The following is a 16,284-nucleotide window of genomic DNA, read 5'->3' as shown; positions in this document are numbered from 1 at the left end:
CAGATAAAGTTCGCTGCGCTCCATAGCCGCCAGCCGACGCTGCACTAACCGCTTCCGGTACCCTTGCTTGACGCACTTAATGATGCCTGCATCCAGCGGCTGCACCCGGCTTGTGCAGTTAAGCGGAAAAAAAAAAAAAAACCTTTATGTTCCTCTGGCTGGACGTATCGGGTGGGTGGCATGGTGCGTTGTCCATGAAAAGCAATATTTTCCTCACCTTAGTACCCATTTTGTTACCCACCTGCTGCAAAAACTTGCTGAATAGCGAAGACGTCATCCACGCCGTTTTGTTGAAGTTGTAGCTGCACGGCAGCGCTTTCAAGTTCTTAAAGCACCGTGGCTTTGCAAACTTTCCAACAACCAGCATGGGCAGCCTCTCGGAACCGTCCTCGTTAGCACAGAATAGTGCCATCACATGCTCTTTACTACGCTTGCCACCATGACAGCTGTGACCCTTAAACGCAAGGGTTTGCTCGGGCTGCATATGGTAAAAAATACCACTCTCATCGGCATTGAAAACGTCGCAGGACTTGTATGCAGCAATCATCTCTGGCAGCAACTCCATCCACTCGTTCACCGTCGAAACGTCCACGGAAGTGCTTTCTCCGCAGGAGCGGCTGTACCCAATCCTGTTTCATTTTTTAAAGCGATCCAGCCACCCGTTTGACACCTTTTCTTTTAGAATGGCGCCGTAGACGTTGATTGCAGAGCTCCGTGTTTGGTGCAGCCACTTGACGATAACTTTTTCTAACTTCTCATGCTGTTCTTCTTTTGCTGCTTCCTGCTTGAGCCCGAACTTGTTGGCATTATGCAATATCACCCCTTTGTTTGCCAGGATCGTCTTAAGCGAAAATTCGGGTATCTTAAGATCCGAGGCAATGCTGGCTTTTGTGGCTCCATGCCACTTTTCCACTTCCTCAATAATATTCAGCTTATCGCCGAGCGACAGAACTGTCCGCTTTCGGGACATTGTGCGTCGCATTGCTCCACACAACTCAATACCTCCGCTGAACGCTGGTCGCTAGGATTACGACGAAGAACACATGTGATAAACCTAGGTTGCTCCGCGCTACCTTGTTGGCGATCTGCTGCTGGGAAACTGGAAGGAGAGAAACGCTCCCCCAGCGTGATGAGAGGCGATGCCACCGGGAAGAGAGGGAGAAAGTGATTGCGGAGAATAAAAGGTGCTACGATATTTCAGCACAGCGAGCATCGCGGGCGGCTGCTGGTAGGGGAGAGAGAAATGAACGATGAGACAAGGGAGGGAAGAAAGCTGCGCCGGAGCGAACTGGTCGAGCGGTGTCAAGCGCTCCACATGCGGAGAGACGGAGCGAGGAAAGAGACCCGTGGCACTTTTCTTTCGTCTACTGTTCCATTCCGCACTTCGCGAGGGTCGTCGTATAACGCTGGTCAGGCGTAAAATTGTATTGGATAACCGGGGTTTTTAATGCGTTGCTTCTATGGGGACTTCGCCTGGACTGGACTGCATAAAATCGGGGGACGTATAACCGGGGTTTCACTGTACGTGTTGCCGAGGTAAAAAGACAGGAGTTCTAGAAAGGATCCAGTGTTAACTCCTAATTCACTTTGAAATACACGCTCAGAATTTTGCTCCTCAATGCATTCCTGAATACACTGCAGTAGTGTGTAATGTGGAAGGGAAAAGAACAAATCTTCCACGTCCATGCTGAAACCGGAACATGCTCCGGGGTCATCCTTCATTAGGAACTTTACGATCTCCTCCAAATTAGGAACCAGGAGCGGGTCAGCCATAACAACCGTCTACAGATGTTTGTTTAAGTAAATAAAATAAAAACAAGAACCTCTTTTTGACGAAGTTGAAGGGGGGCCGAAATTACTTCGTTACATTCGTTACTTCGTTATATACACTATTGCCATTTACTGCAATATATGCAAATTGGGTGTACGATTGTAAACATGGAAATAAGGAGCTGCCTTGTGGCCCACGGAACCGGTACAGGGCCCCGCATACAATGAAATTTTAATAGAACAACAAAATTATCTTCTGCATGTGCAACACGCAACTTTTTAGGCCCCTGATGCAACTGCTTTTAGATTCCTGCCTTCTGTTCCACGGTGATGGTCTTTTGTGTCTGCTTTCCACATGGCTCATTGCGTTTGAGCAGCATACAACATGGCGCTCCACCATGTGATTGAAGTGGCAAGCGAAATTGGCTTGGCTAGCTCGTGGCTTCTGAGAATGCACCGGTGGCAATGCGATCTGGGAGGCCACGCCCAGCAGCCAGCCTGTGTGGCCCGCTGCAGGGAGGAGGAGAAGTGAATGCATGACATGGGCGTGACCCCCGAGTTTGCGCCGGAGAGGCCTCGCAGGCCAGGTCCGGCGACGGCTGCCTGCATGGCGGGGCCGTAGTGAAAGAGAAGCGAATGCACTAATTTCAAGCACCGCCGTGCTTAGCCGCGCAGCATGGCACAACTCGCACAGGCTTTCGCACGATCCCCAAGAATGCGCGAGGGAGATCTTGGAGGAGATGCCCAGCTGCACCACGCAGTAGAAGTGAATGCAGTAATCTTTTACACCGCCGCGCAGTGTGGTGCAGCTCTCGCAGCCAGGCACGCACTGGAGAGAGGGATCAGTGGAGAAGCAAGATAGTGAACTGGTGCTCATGCGCAGGTGCATAGCTACACGCGGTGGTGAGAAAGACCAGTGTTGCTCGATTTTGTATTCGATGCGGGGATGGGGGAGTTTTGAACTGCTGCAGCAAATGATGGGGTATTTTTTGGTTTCAGAGACGAACCTAGCTCATTATATCCATTGGCAGGACAATATACATTAACGACTTACCGATAGATTGTTCTTCCAAAATTCGTTTATTTGCTTATGATTGTGTAATCTATCGTCCTATTACTAATGACGCTGATTCTCGTACTCTCCAGTCCGACCTTAACATCATTGAAACTTGGTGTAATAATAGGCTAATGTCCCTCAACTTCAAAAAAAAAACATCGCTACTTACTTTCCATCGTTGCCAATCATTTATCTCAGCTAATTACGTTATCGCCGGTTCAGAAATATGTGCTGTGACTTCATATAAGTACCTAGACATTAACTTGTCCAATAACCTCGTTTAATCCTCACACATATGCAGCATTAGCAATGATGCCAATCGTGTACTATGCTACTTGCACCATAATCTACAACTTGTTCCCCCCTCAGTAAAACTACTCGCATATTTAACAATCGTTCGACCCAAACTGGAATACGCATGCTCAGTGTGGGACCCACACCAATCTAACCTGGCAACACCACTGGAATCCATAAAGAATCATGCAGCAAGGTTCATTCATTCTGACTACTCTTACCACACTAGCATCACTAAACTTCAGTCATCTCTGAACCTTCCCACCCTTGAGCACCGCCGCAAAACAGCAAGACTGTGCCTCCTCAACAAATTTTATCACTCGCTGTTTCACCAGACCGACATCACGCCTGTGCATTGAAATTCCCCCGTCATAGCCATTCAAAGGCTGCTTATCCCCCTCCAGCTCGCACCACTGCTCATCTTAGCTCTTTCTTCATTCAAACAGTGAAAGGCTGGAATCATCTACCTGCCGAAGCAGTGTGCCACTCCAGTCATTCATCGTTCAAGGCATTCATTGAAAATGTTATCTAAATATTCCCACCCCTCATGTAAAACCCCAAATGGGGTATTTGAGCTATGAATAAAAAAAAAATCCCTTCGTTAAAACAAGGTTTTAAATACATGGATCTCTATGGGAATAGGATGAGGGAATGAACTTACTTTGCTATATCCATTATTTAATTATATCTAGTTTTGTTATAACGAGGTTCGAGTGCATGTCATAAAGGTATACTTTTTTAGGACATCCACTGGACATTTTGCATAGGAAACGTTTATGTTCAAATGTCCCATGGATATGCGAATATCCGATTTTAATGTATGATGGATGTGCTTTTTCATGTGTTGAACTATCCTACGGAAATCCGTAGTAAGTCATCACGACTTCCGGGGATATTTGATGGACATCAAAATATCAAAAGTAACCAAAATATCCATTGTAAGATATGCTTTGAATGTTCATTGAATATCTGTGGTCCAATGGGTTTGTCTGTTTCATGCAAGCACCGTGGGTCCTCAGATGCTAACCTCTCAATGTTTGTAAATTTAAACGGAGGCAAACATCCAGGTGGCTTACGTTATAAGTGGTCTACACTGTAAATAAATAACTGGCAGCCGTACAGTGGTGTAGAGACCATGCATGCGCAGCTGGCTTCTCGCGATAGCGGAACAGAGTATGCTAATAATAAGTCTCAGCACAAAAGCTGAGTGCATAATGCAAACAAAACGATCTATGTCATTATTACATAAAGCGCAACAGGCGCTCTTTTCTCAGCCAACTGACATGCAAAATAGTGGTTATGGAAGTCTTTGAGGAGCCCAGGCATGCGCACTTATCTGTATTGGCCTCAAAAAACAAACAGGCCTCGCAACAATTAAAATTACCTTCTCAAGAACAGGTGCAGATGGGCCGGACACTACGTCCTCGTCTTCAAACAGGAAGATCCCCCGAGAGGATGTCCGGCTGGAAAAAAAGAAGTTTCACCAGCACACTGATTGTGACAGCACATTATTAGACAGCTATATGAAGTAAGGCTATCAGCTGCTGTAAACTTGCTAATTAACAAGCACATTGCCATGGCCGCACAGGCAAACACAAACACATCTCACTTGATGACCTCGGACACTCGCTGTCAGAACGCTGGCAACACCGGTGAGTGAATTCCCCTTCGTGCTGCCGGGCACGTGCTCCCACCATTTGCAAGGTGTCTTTTTGTCCACTTTAATTTCTTTTTATTTATCATTTCTATGCTACAATTTAAGCAAAACTACAAATAACTTCATCTATGCTTTTCTTGTTTTCATTATCTGTTGGTTTCATAATGCCTTAGATAGTGTTTTTCAGGAAGTTTTGCACCTATGCTTGTCTAGATGTGCTTGTGTTTACAGCACCTCGATTGTATGCTCGCGACTGAGAGAGCCACCGCGCAGTCAAAACCGTGGTAAACGCACATTTTTGTTGAGGTGTACAAAAAAACCTCGGATTTTCTCATGTGCAAGTACTATTCTGCAAACCAATCAAGTAGCATGTAGTAGTTTGCTTGCCTTTTTACTCGATCCTCTGCACACAAACATTTGTTGTCGTGTTATTGTAGCTATCGTATGTGTCATGCAGACGTAATCTGTTGTGTTGGCGAATGTCTGTAGTTGTGCACTTGTGCTTTCTTCATTTTCACCCCGGTTCGCAGTGCTAGCATTCGATAAAGAAGGCGGATACTTCTCGTCGTAAATAATATAGGTTAACTTAATTGCCAACGGCACATGTTGATGCACGCGGCAGTCCTCAACCCCTGGCTCTGTGTGCACAGTTTGAGGAATAGAGCTGTTGCTCTTTTATTCATCTAGTGCATTTTGGCACAAGAGACACATCTGATGACTCTGGTCACCTCTTCAGCATTGCAAAAACTTTCCCAGTAAAAAAGAACAAAAAAATATTATGCAGACCCAACGCAGTGTTGGCATCTAAACGAAGTGAGGCTTTTGTGGCTAGTTTAGGTGCGCATTTTCTTGATGTAATCAAAGGTCACATTGGAAGTTGTACACAGCGTCCACTGAAGCTGAAAACAAGTAGCCTTGACTGAAAGAGAAAGTGTGAGTTCAAAGCCCATTTATTTTTATTTATTTATTTAATGCTCAAAGCAGTGTCACGGAATGTACAAGTGTACAGTGTCTTTTTTGCTGCTCATGAAAGCGAACATACCTAGTGCTTTTTTTAACATTAACATATATTTTTAGAAATTGCTTATGACATTTAATACAAATCTACTTATTGAGCTGGAATACTCAAGAGGTACACATTACTTAAACTGGAAATCAATAAGCATAATTTAATAACTAACAATATCTTACTCATTAAATGTTAAACTAATTACTTTAACGTGTATATTGTAATAAACTGAAGCCAGTGAACTCGCAAGGCACATCCACTTCAAATGAATCTTTAATCTATAGCACCAATTTTGAAATAAGTGCAGTCAAACTTGCCAAAGTTACCGGAACACCAACACACTGCGTCGCAAACTTTGGGAACCCATATCCTGAAACTGGTGCAATCCACAGAATTCGTTTCAAGTAGGTACGACTTTAAAGTCACTGGCAACAATTCACAAATTGCAACATGTGGATAAAAGTAATTAATTTGAATGTTAACTAGCGAGATTTTATTAATTAGTCAAATATGCCCTTTCATTTCTTGTGCAAATAATGTCTGCCTCCGAGAGTAATCTAGCTCAAGCAGTAGAATTACACTACGTGTCACAGGTGACATTTAAAAATTCTGTTAACAATAATAAGTCACAGTTTTGCATGAAAGGCGAAGCATTGATCACAATAGTAAATTAGTGGACAGCTCTACAAAGCAAGGATGGCAGCTTTGTTGGCCATATAAACACGTAAACATTTGCTTACTAACTAAATTAACAAGCATGGTTTCACGCACCCACGGGCGAACAAACACATTTCATTCTATGAGTGCGAACAATAGCTGTCAGAATGCTGGCATGAGGAAGAGTGGCAGCAGCAGCGAGCGAATTTACCTTCATGCTGCTTCTCACTTCAATGTGAGCTAAGTGGCAGGAATACAGTGCACACGAAGCTACACGAAGTGTTTGGCGCACCTAGCACTCGTCGCAGATTGCTTTATTTCAAGATAAGGCCCACGCGGCCGCGCCATACGCACCCACCGCCAAAGTGGGACATTACGGCGACATCGACAACGAAAATGCACCTGGAGTGTCTCTATAATTGCTATCACAATAAAATACACCGAGTTTCCAGGGGGAGGAGTGGCGAGGGGAGGCAATTGAATAAAAGTGCACGTTCGAAAAGGCGGACACATTGACGAGAGCAAGATACAAGGACGCACAATCATCGGCCGGTGTGACTGACGAAACATACTCGTACGCACTGCGGCACCTAACACACGAGGCAAAGATGTGGTAGATTGCATCCCCACTGTGAGATGCAGTAATAAACTTTTCTAGAGTATCGTCGAGATAAAACATTAACTTGAGTCCATGGGTGTCCGTGCAAATCGCAGATCCACGTGTTTTAAGGTAAGATCAACTTTAAACTTCTTGGGGGACAACCACAGGGGTCTTGTCTGTGCTGTTGTCGTTGCCTAGAATTACACTCACGGGGGTAAACTAAACGCAATGCCCTCCTTCATGTGCCTCCCCAGCACACCACAACTCCTCCCTTGTCGTTGCATCACTGGAACCGTTTTAATGCGAAAGCATTATGTGTCCCACGAGGCAGAAAAGCCGGTGCTGTTGTCTGCAATGAGTGGCACCAAAAATGGCTGACACCACAGCCGTGGCCCAGATGTAGAGTGTCCGCCTCAGCTGCAGGAGGTTCTGGTTCGATTCCCACCATTGTCGGGCACCCACTTGTTCTCAAATGGGTACAAGTGTACCCATTTCAGAACAATCCTTGAGAACAAGCCTGGCGTTTGGCTTTTTTTAGGGGTGTGACATGTGGAAAAGGAGCCTGCGCCCTGAACTTCCATTGAAACCCTCGTAAGCACAAAAAAGAAAGGGTGATGTTTGCACTGCTCCCATGGAGGCCATTTCCCATGTGGCGCCCCAAGTGCACCTATAGAGGTGGGGACGCCTTCGGTTTGTGGGCAAACACCCCTTTCCAAGCGTTGAGGTTCCATAATGGCCGAGCACCAGGCTGGGAGCATTCTGGTACGTATTTTACTGGTAGGTACCCAGCAACAGCACTTGCCTCCCACAGCTGCAGCGGATGCTCTTTAACGAGCCCATCGGTTGGACAACTAAGTGCCCAGAGACAGCGCGTAAATCTGTATTGGGCCCCCTATTTGAGATGTGAACCCCCACGAGAGTGAAGCACCAGGCCAGAAAACATCTCTACCCATTAAAACAAAACCTGTGGGTTTCCGGCGGCACCGGGATTTGAGTTCGGTACCTCCTGCATACGAGGCGGATGCTCTACCGCTAGGCCACCGTTGCGGTAGAGCATTTGCGAGGTCGAATTTCTCAGGGAGGTTACTGTAAACAAAGTAAATTAACGGCTTTGAAAATAAAATTTCGTAAATTTCGGTCTGGGTGGGAATCGAAACTAGGCCTCTGGGATGAGACGAGCACGCTTTCCTGACGCCATGGCAGCTCCACGGTTCTGGTTGACTAGAACCGTAGCATGGCCTAGTACATGCATCATTGGGCACGTAATGCAGCAGCCAATGAGGAGGTGGCGCTATGTTACGAGTGTATAAAATGAGCGTATTCATATGTCACGAGGTCTACAAACTGTAGAATGCTTTCGCATTCCCACATGTAAGCCGTCTCAAGTGTAATTTTTTCTTGGCCATGGCTTGCCCGAACTCTAGAACGCCGCTGTTTTTTCCCCTAAGCGTCAAAGAGAGCACAGAAGGTCACGAAACAGCACACCCTACTACAGTGGAATCTTGATGATACGATCACGGCTAATACGAATTTTCGGATGATACAAATTTTCTGTGGTCCCGGCCGGGCCCCATTACTTTGCAACCTGCTAGAGAACGGTTGTTACGAATCAATTTTCGACCCGTTTTGGTTGATACGAAAATTACTGAAGACACTCTGGAAATCCTAAAGTGTGCTAGGCGAAAGCCAGACGCTGCTGCCATGTGCGCTCCGCTTCCCTGGCTTTGCTGTTCGATGAAATGGCCGGTCGCTGCTGCCGTCTGTGCTCCAATTCATTCGCTTTGGTGTTCGGCGATATCACCTGTCGCTGCTGCCGCTTTCGTTCTGCTTCCCTGCCTTTGGTACCCAGCGATCTAATCAGTCGGTGTTGGCGTTTCCGTTCTGCCTCCCTTGCTTTCGCATCTGGTGACATGTTCAGTCGTCACATGCGCATTCGCTCCTTGTTCTTCTGGCGTTTGGTGATGGGGGAATCCGGCGTCTGCTGCCACTTCCCCGAACCGCTTGGCGTGGAATCACTGGGCCGCTTCAGAGCCATGTGTCTCACTCACTCGACTGCAACGAGACGTCTGGAGAAGGAGCCGCGGTGCAGCTGCCACCGCTGAGATGCGCTCGATCGTTCTACCGCTATTGTGTGATGTCACGGTTGCTATGCACAGCTGCGCCCCCCACCGGCACGCTGGTTGCTAAGGAGTGCAGGAGGTTGTGCCGCTGCGTGGAGGAGAAGCCACAGTTAGCACAATTCCAGCACACGGACGGACGTGACTGCGAGCATGAGCCATTAAAGGCTTTCCTTAATAAACGCCGCCCCACCGACGGCCGCGAAAGAGAACAGCGCGCAGTCACACGATTTCTCCCTTTCTCTTTTGGTGCGAAGGCGTGGACGCGGCGCCGGACAGCGCGAAGGCCGCGACTGGGCGCGAAGAGTTTGAAGCGGTGGCGCTTTTGTTGCTTTTCCTCCTATTCCGCATTCCATCGGACAGAGTAGCTGCTGTGCTTCGGGCCGCGTTCTTTGTGTTAGACGTGGGCGACAACGAAGCACCACGACTGGCGGCTGAAACGCTGCATGCGATGAAATCACCGACGACACGTGCACACATTTTTACGGATTTGAACAAAGTCTGCTAAGTGACCTGACAAAGAAAAAGATGCATAAGGACATTAGAGACTTTTTCTTCAAGAAATAATTGCTGTTTGCATACGTGTGCTTGAGTGAGTTCACCTCCAACTCTTTAATTTAGCTAGTTTTAATTGTTTCAATGATATGAATTTCGGCTAATAGGAATATTTTTTGTGACCCCGTGAGATTCGTATCATCGATATTCCACTGTACAAGTTAAGGGAAAACTGCCGTCCCCCTGAATGTATTAGCACGATGCAGCTTCGTGCTACATTCGGTTTTCCCTTTCATAATGCTTCCTCCACCTTGTGGGGTTCCCCATAACTGATTTGCAGCCATGTCTCTGAGCTCTGAGTTGTCGGCTAGTTAACTCTCATGCTGACATCCTCTAGCCTCCTGATTAGTTCAGATGGTAGAGCAACCGCACCAGAAAGGCATTGGTACCGGGTTTGAACCCTAGACTAGGATGAATTTTTCCTCAACAGCGAAGTTTTCTTTCTGAGAAACCCGCATGAGATTCTTTGTAGCTTTGTGCTACATTTGGGTGGATGAAAACTTTCCCTTTCATGACACCCTCCACCTTGTGGGATTCCACAGAAGTGATTTGCCAACCTACCACGATGTAATGCTCCCCTTCGCGGGTCAGACAAACAACCTCACATTCAAGACAAACAGCACATATTACCTTGGTTTTTTAGGGGTGTGCGAATACTAGAAACTTTTTAATAATGAGTCGAATAATGTCCTATTCAATTCGTCTTCGAATCTAATAAAATAAATGAATAAACTAATCGAAAAAATGCAGAAGAAATTCTCAGGTACAAAAAAACACTTAGGGGATTTATTTGAGAAAGATTTCTCAATACCTTTAGCTGTCAGCAGTACTTGAGCACAGTATGATAATGCTCCCTCCCGCATTGCATGTAGGAAACAGTCTCCTTCATGCTGCCTTACTTCTTTATATCGCTGCTCACAGTGCAGTCCTTGTTACCATTCGAATTCTTATGTATGAAGTGTGGCTTGCCATCCAAGCATTCATGAAGCATTGTTCTCCATTGCATACCGATTCACTTCTTGTACAATTTCTCCCTTAAGCTCATGGGTAAAATACAGCTCGAAATAATCAAGCTCACTGTGAAGATTGGAGAAAACAACCTTTGAGCCGCGATTTGTCACTGTGAAGGGAATATTCTTGAAATCTTGAAATGAAGTCACGCACAGTCTCCAGCTGCCTGCACCACACTGTAGGCGATCACCACACAAACCATTGCATCCTGGGTCAGCACAGTCAGTGTCTTCCGATGTGCTGTCATCCGAGGACATTTGATGACCATCTGAAGGCGACATCCTCTGCGCTAAAATCGTCATTGGACTCGCTAAACTCATGCGAGTTCTGTCCATAAAATGCTCGGGCAAAATACGTTGCCATACGTCCAGCAGCATGCACCACAAATTGTGCATCGAAATCCCTCCAAGTGCATCTGAAAAACTGTTGCCCTCATCTGGAGACAACAAAAACTGCAATTCGTAATTGAAAAAGGCTGCCGAGAGATGGCACAACCAACCCAAATGAGTGGGGAATGCGAGCAAGTGTGCATGTCAGGTGCTTTGCAACATGTGACTGGAGCAGATATTTTCGCATGGTGGCATGGGCCCAACACGTCTGAAAAAGGTTAAGGCTCAATCGATCACAAATTTTACATTTTCCTCATAATTCCACTCATTTGCTTTTACATAAATGAAACTACTGGTCACATCCAAATTTCATTACCAAATGGTTACTCTTGAACAGCAGTTACACATTTTATGATGTTTTGCAATGCTCAGACATGGTTTGCATTATTTTCCTGCATATAGCAATTGCATTACCAACTTTGCAAATCTAATGTTATTAATCTTGTTTAGCATGATGGAGCTATTCCTCTTCAATGGACCTTTAGAAAACATGACAGCAGTAATAAAACCTCACTTTGTAAGTGTAAAAATAAAATTTATTAATTGAAAGCAAAAATATAATACACACACACACAGGAAAGGCTACTTTTAAAGCAGCTGAGTGCCAGCAATGTTTTTACTGCACTTGTGTTCCTTCCTTCACAGTCCTCCTCTGTTTAGCACATCACTTAATTGCTTGAGCATTATCAAGTGAAACATTCTTAAATTTATTGCCTTTGAGTTTCGAAATACATATGCATGATTCAGAAAAATAATTAGTCAAACTCCCTTATAACAATATTCAAATGCCATGAAAATTCAATTGTTATAACCGATAATTGTTATAACTGTGTTGGATAAAGATAGATAATTTATTTGAAAGAAGGCCGAGAGGTCGATCTGAGCCATTAGCAGAATTGTGCAGAATTAGGGATATAGAATAAAGAACCAACTGCGAGTGCCCAGCGAGCAAACTGGGAGCAGCGCCGGCAGTGTTGTCAGCACAGTTGGCGGGGTTTATTCGTGTTTTGGAGGGTAGCATGGCGCAGGGCTATGGGTGCAGCACATCCGTACTTGGAGGGGTGCAAAGGCAACGGGAGACTGTCATGGAGAGAAGCGCATGGCGGCAGTTTGGGTGGCGGGCGATTGTGCCACGGCTCGCATTTCACTTTTTCTTTGTTCTTTTCAAGGATTTCGCATTCAATTACCTTTCAGCACGGACACCCAGCACCCAGACTTTGGCATGGGGACATTTTAGTGAGCAGCTTATTTCCCCATAGAAAACATGCAAAAGTTGGCGGTGCAGCAGGTTTTCATTGTTATAACCAATATATTGTTAAAACCGGTATCGTTATAAGTGGGTTTGACTGCATGCATATCCAATGCCCATATTTGAATCTGTGAAACGAAGCTTTAGTGAATTGGGTAATAAATTCTACGCAAATTGTGATGCGTCCAATTGTGTTTATTTCCATCACATGCAACATGTAATGTCATACAATGTCTATGTCCAGCACAAGTCACTACTTTAATCACATGTAATGTTTATGTTTATGCACTATGCCGTTCACAAGGTGAACACTGCTGCACAAAACTGTTTTGCGTACTACTTTTGTCCGCACTGCATATTTTGTAGTGCGGACAAAACTACATAGCTGGGACCGGCGGGGCGCGCACAGTGGCATGTCGGCACATGGACCAAGCTGAAGCAGGCACAGAGGCGGCGGCCTGTATGCATGGCGGCTTGGAGTGCTCGAACCGGCGGTGGTCATCCGGTGTGCGATATCAGTGTGTGCGCGCCGTGAGCGTAGCGTGAGGAGACCACAAACTGGCGTATACCATGGGGCCAGGGGTCTAATGAGCCTCTGGTCACCCAAGATCCGAGCTGTTGCATTGCTGAGGTAAGTGTTGCTGCGAACGCTCTGCGTTCGCAGCAGAGCGTTCTGTTTGACCATTCTATTCTCCCATATGTTCCACAATTCAGTGAGTCCGACCGATTTCCTTGAGTCTCTAATGTCATTACCATTCTGGCAGCTGCTAATTCTGGCATCTGCAGGAACAGTGCCTCTAGGGATGACAAATTAGGAAAATATGCATGTTTTGCTATTGATGGCTCGGCTCAGTGGCCTGCCCGGCAGTTTTCAGTTAATGTACATCTTTCCTTGCTAAAATTCAAACCGTAATAGTTGACACACTATTTCATGCCCCATGTCACTGGAGGTCCTTTTTCAGGCAGACTAGCTTGTGGTGGTACCCTCTACACCACCAGTTGAGGGGTGAAATTTGCAGCACAACTGCTGAACAGAGACAAAGGCCACAAAACGAGCCTGCTCAGCAAAGAGGCGAGCACCCCGGACATACTCCGTCGCACATGCAGAAGGGGATGCTCCTCCGCAACCCCGCGATGGTGACGAGGAGGACAGCCCGGGTGGAGAACCTGCCGAGGGAATGAAAACTGGGGTGTAGGAATAGTTTTCTTTTTTACGACCTGAAGAGCGCTGAAGAGACCGCAGAGTGACCCGTATTGTAAATAATTGTACATAGTTATGCGACGGCCTCAGGGAGGCAAAGCGCTGTAACGTTGCTGGTATTGCAACAGGTGCGAGAGGCCGGATACAGCTTGTGTCGCTGTCGCCCTCGGAGGGTTCACTTTGTGAGGTCACAACGAGATCGGCCAATGAAGATCGCATACCACCCGCTAACCCTGCAATGCGAGAGTTGCATTGTAGGTGGTAAACCCCGACGTCGCAGAAATGTGATTCAGCATCACTCCAACAAGTATCGGCCAATCAGAGTGCCACGTTTTTTTTTAAAATCAATTCTGTAACAAGCGTGTGATGCCCCCTCGGACATAATCTTCGTTGGCCTGCCAGGCTCGGTGTGAAACTTTGGTCACTGCACCAATAAACACCGACAAGCACAGCTGTTTGGCGGTCAGTCATCGTTCATCACCACCACGCTACAGAGTGTGCCTTACGGAGGGTGCCTCGAGCCCTCCCTCGTTCACGAACCCAGGCGGATTGTGAAACTGATGACGAGTATCCACGAATCGTCCTACGCCGCCATGAGTGGCAAAACACCACCCCTCTTTGCTGTCGCCATGCCTCTGTATGGAAGGCTCGAGCCGTTCGAGGGAAATGGGTCCATCTGGCCAGTTTACGAGGAGAAAGTCCGCGTGTTCTTTGGGCAAACGACACACCTGAGGCCAAACAGTGGGACATTTTCCTGGCCAGATGCAGGACCCGCATCTTCAGTCTCTTGCTCGACCTTCTCAAGCCAGCCATGCCGCATGTTAAGAAGCTGGGTGAGCTGCTAGCAATACTGCGCTCGCATTTCAACCTAGCACCGTCCACACAAATGGAATGTTTCCGCTTCAGCAACCGGCGCCGCTGGGAAGGAGAGACCCTCGGGCAGTTCGTCGCTGCTCTACGAGGTTTGGCAAGAGCCTGCGCTTTCAGGCAGCAGCTGGACTCACTGCTCCGGGACTGTTTCGTCTGCAGCATCAACAACCCCTGCCATGCAGACGTTGACTCCTGGAGCTTCCCGACCCCTCGCTGGAGGACGCTGTGAAGGCAGCGCTGGCAATGGAAGCTGCCTCCAAGGACGCCGGCGAGATTGTACGTGCGACTGGCTCACTGTCGGCGGAAGTGCCGGTCAACAAGTTGGCAACAAAGGGAAGTACCTGCGGTCGCTGTGGTGGTGCCCACTCCCCCTCACAGTGCCAGTTCTCTCAAGCACAATGGTTCACGTGTGGGAAAACTGGGCACTTGGCACGTGTATACCGAAGGAGGAGGACGAACAGTGGACAGCAGCAGCAGCAGTAGCAAGCCTGCGGCCAGGGTAGACATTGCAAGGGTACGCGGCGGGGGCTTGCGGCAGCATGCTCGAGTTCTTGCGCGGGCAGGCTCCATGTTGTGGCTGATGACCCGTCGATTTACAACATGTGGCACACAGAACATGTTCTGTCATATGTGTCGCTGTACATGCTGACCGTCGAAGTCTGCAGGCACCCCATTTCCATGGAGCTTGACACAGGGGCCAGTGTGTCAGACATGGCCGGGAAACAGTTCAAGCGTACCTTCCCCGGCGTGTCCATCGAGGCTTTGGGCGTGATGCTGCGCAGCTACTCCAGGTAGCTCTCCCAGGTCCAGCGTCAGGCCCAGGCCAGCATTCGCTTTGGGGACAGGGAGGCAACCCTACCCGTTTACTTAACCAAGGGGTCGTCGCCGACGCTGCTGGGCTGAAACTGGATTCATGCACTGGGCGTTTGTCTGCCAGAATACCAGGAAAACAGCCTGCATGTGGTGAGAGACATCCCCAGCCTCCTGACCGAATTCAAGTCCCTGTTCCAGCCAGGGGTGGGCACATTTGCCGGCACGATGGCTGGCATCTATGTAACTGAGGGAGCCCGGCTTCGTTTTTTTCAAGCCTCGCCCACTGCAGTTCGCCCTGAAGGACGGGCTCACCCAGGAGCTACAACTGTTACAGCGAGAGGGCATCCTGGTGCCCGTCAAGACGTCTGAATGGGCCGCTCCCATTGTACCAGTCCCCAAGTGAGACGGCAGTGTCAGGATTTGCGAGGATTTCAAGGTTACGATCAACCCTGTCGCTACCGTCGAGAAGTATCTGCTGCCCCGGATTGAAGATCACTGGCCAGCGTTGTCCCGTGGACAGAAGTTCACCAAGCTTGACCTCAGAGATTCTTACCAGCAGCTGGTGCTCCAGGATGCCTCCCGGAATTATGTCACAATATTGACAACTTTGGGGCTCTTCCAGTACACGCACTTACAATTTGGCGTGGCCTCAGCCCCAGCCATATTTCAGAGGGAGATGGACAATTTCGTCACGGGCATGAGACACGCGGCTGTGTACTTGGACGATATCCTGGTTACTGGCAGCGACGACAGGGACCACCAGCAGAAATTGCACAACGTCCTGGTATGACTGCAGGATGCCGGACTCAAGCTCAAGTTGCAAATGTGCATTTTCCTGGCCCCCAGTGTTGTGTACTTGGGACATGTCATTTCCCAGGCTGGCCTAGCCTCGGCTCCCCGCAAAGTTGATGCTGTACTAAAGGCGCCTAACTGCCAACACAAGAAGGAGCTTCAGAGCTACCTTGGCCTCATCAACTTCTACAGGAGTTTCCTGCCGAACCTGTTGGAGCATCTACAGCCGCTCCATCTTCTGC

General features: G+C 47.7%; 1 protein-coding gene across 1 annotated transcript in view; it reads right to left on the bottom strand.

Moving 5' to 3' along the window:
• LOC126517670 (uncharacterized) overlaps positions 1–16,284 on the bottom strand; it is a 335,110-nt gene that overhangs the window by 143,747 nt on the left and 175,079 nt on the right. Inside the window, exon 18 of the mRNA XM_055064291.2 lies at positions 4,506–4,584. Coding sequence (XP_054920266.2) covers positions 4,506–4,584 — 79 coding nt within the window. The remainder of the gene's footprint in view (positions 1–4,505; positions 4,585–16,284) is intronic.

This window comes from Dermacentor andersoni, chromosome 11, assembly GCF_023375885.2.
Source record: "Dermacentor andersoni chromosome 11, qqDerAnde1_hic_scaffold, whole genome shotgun sequence".
Taxonomy (NCBI): Eukaryota; Metazoa; Arthropoda; class Arachnida; order Ixodida; family Ixodidae; genus Dermacentor; species Dermacentor andersoni.
This window is presented reverse-complemented; position numbering and strand designations above follow the sequence as displayed.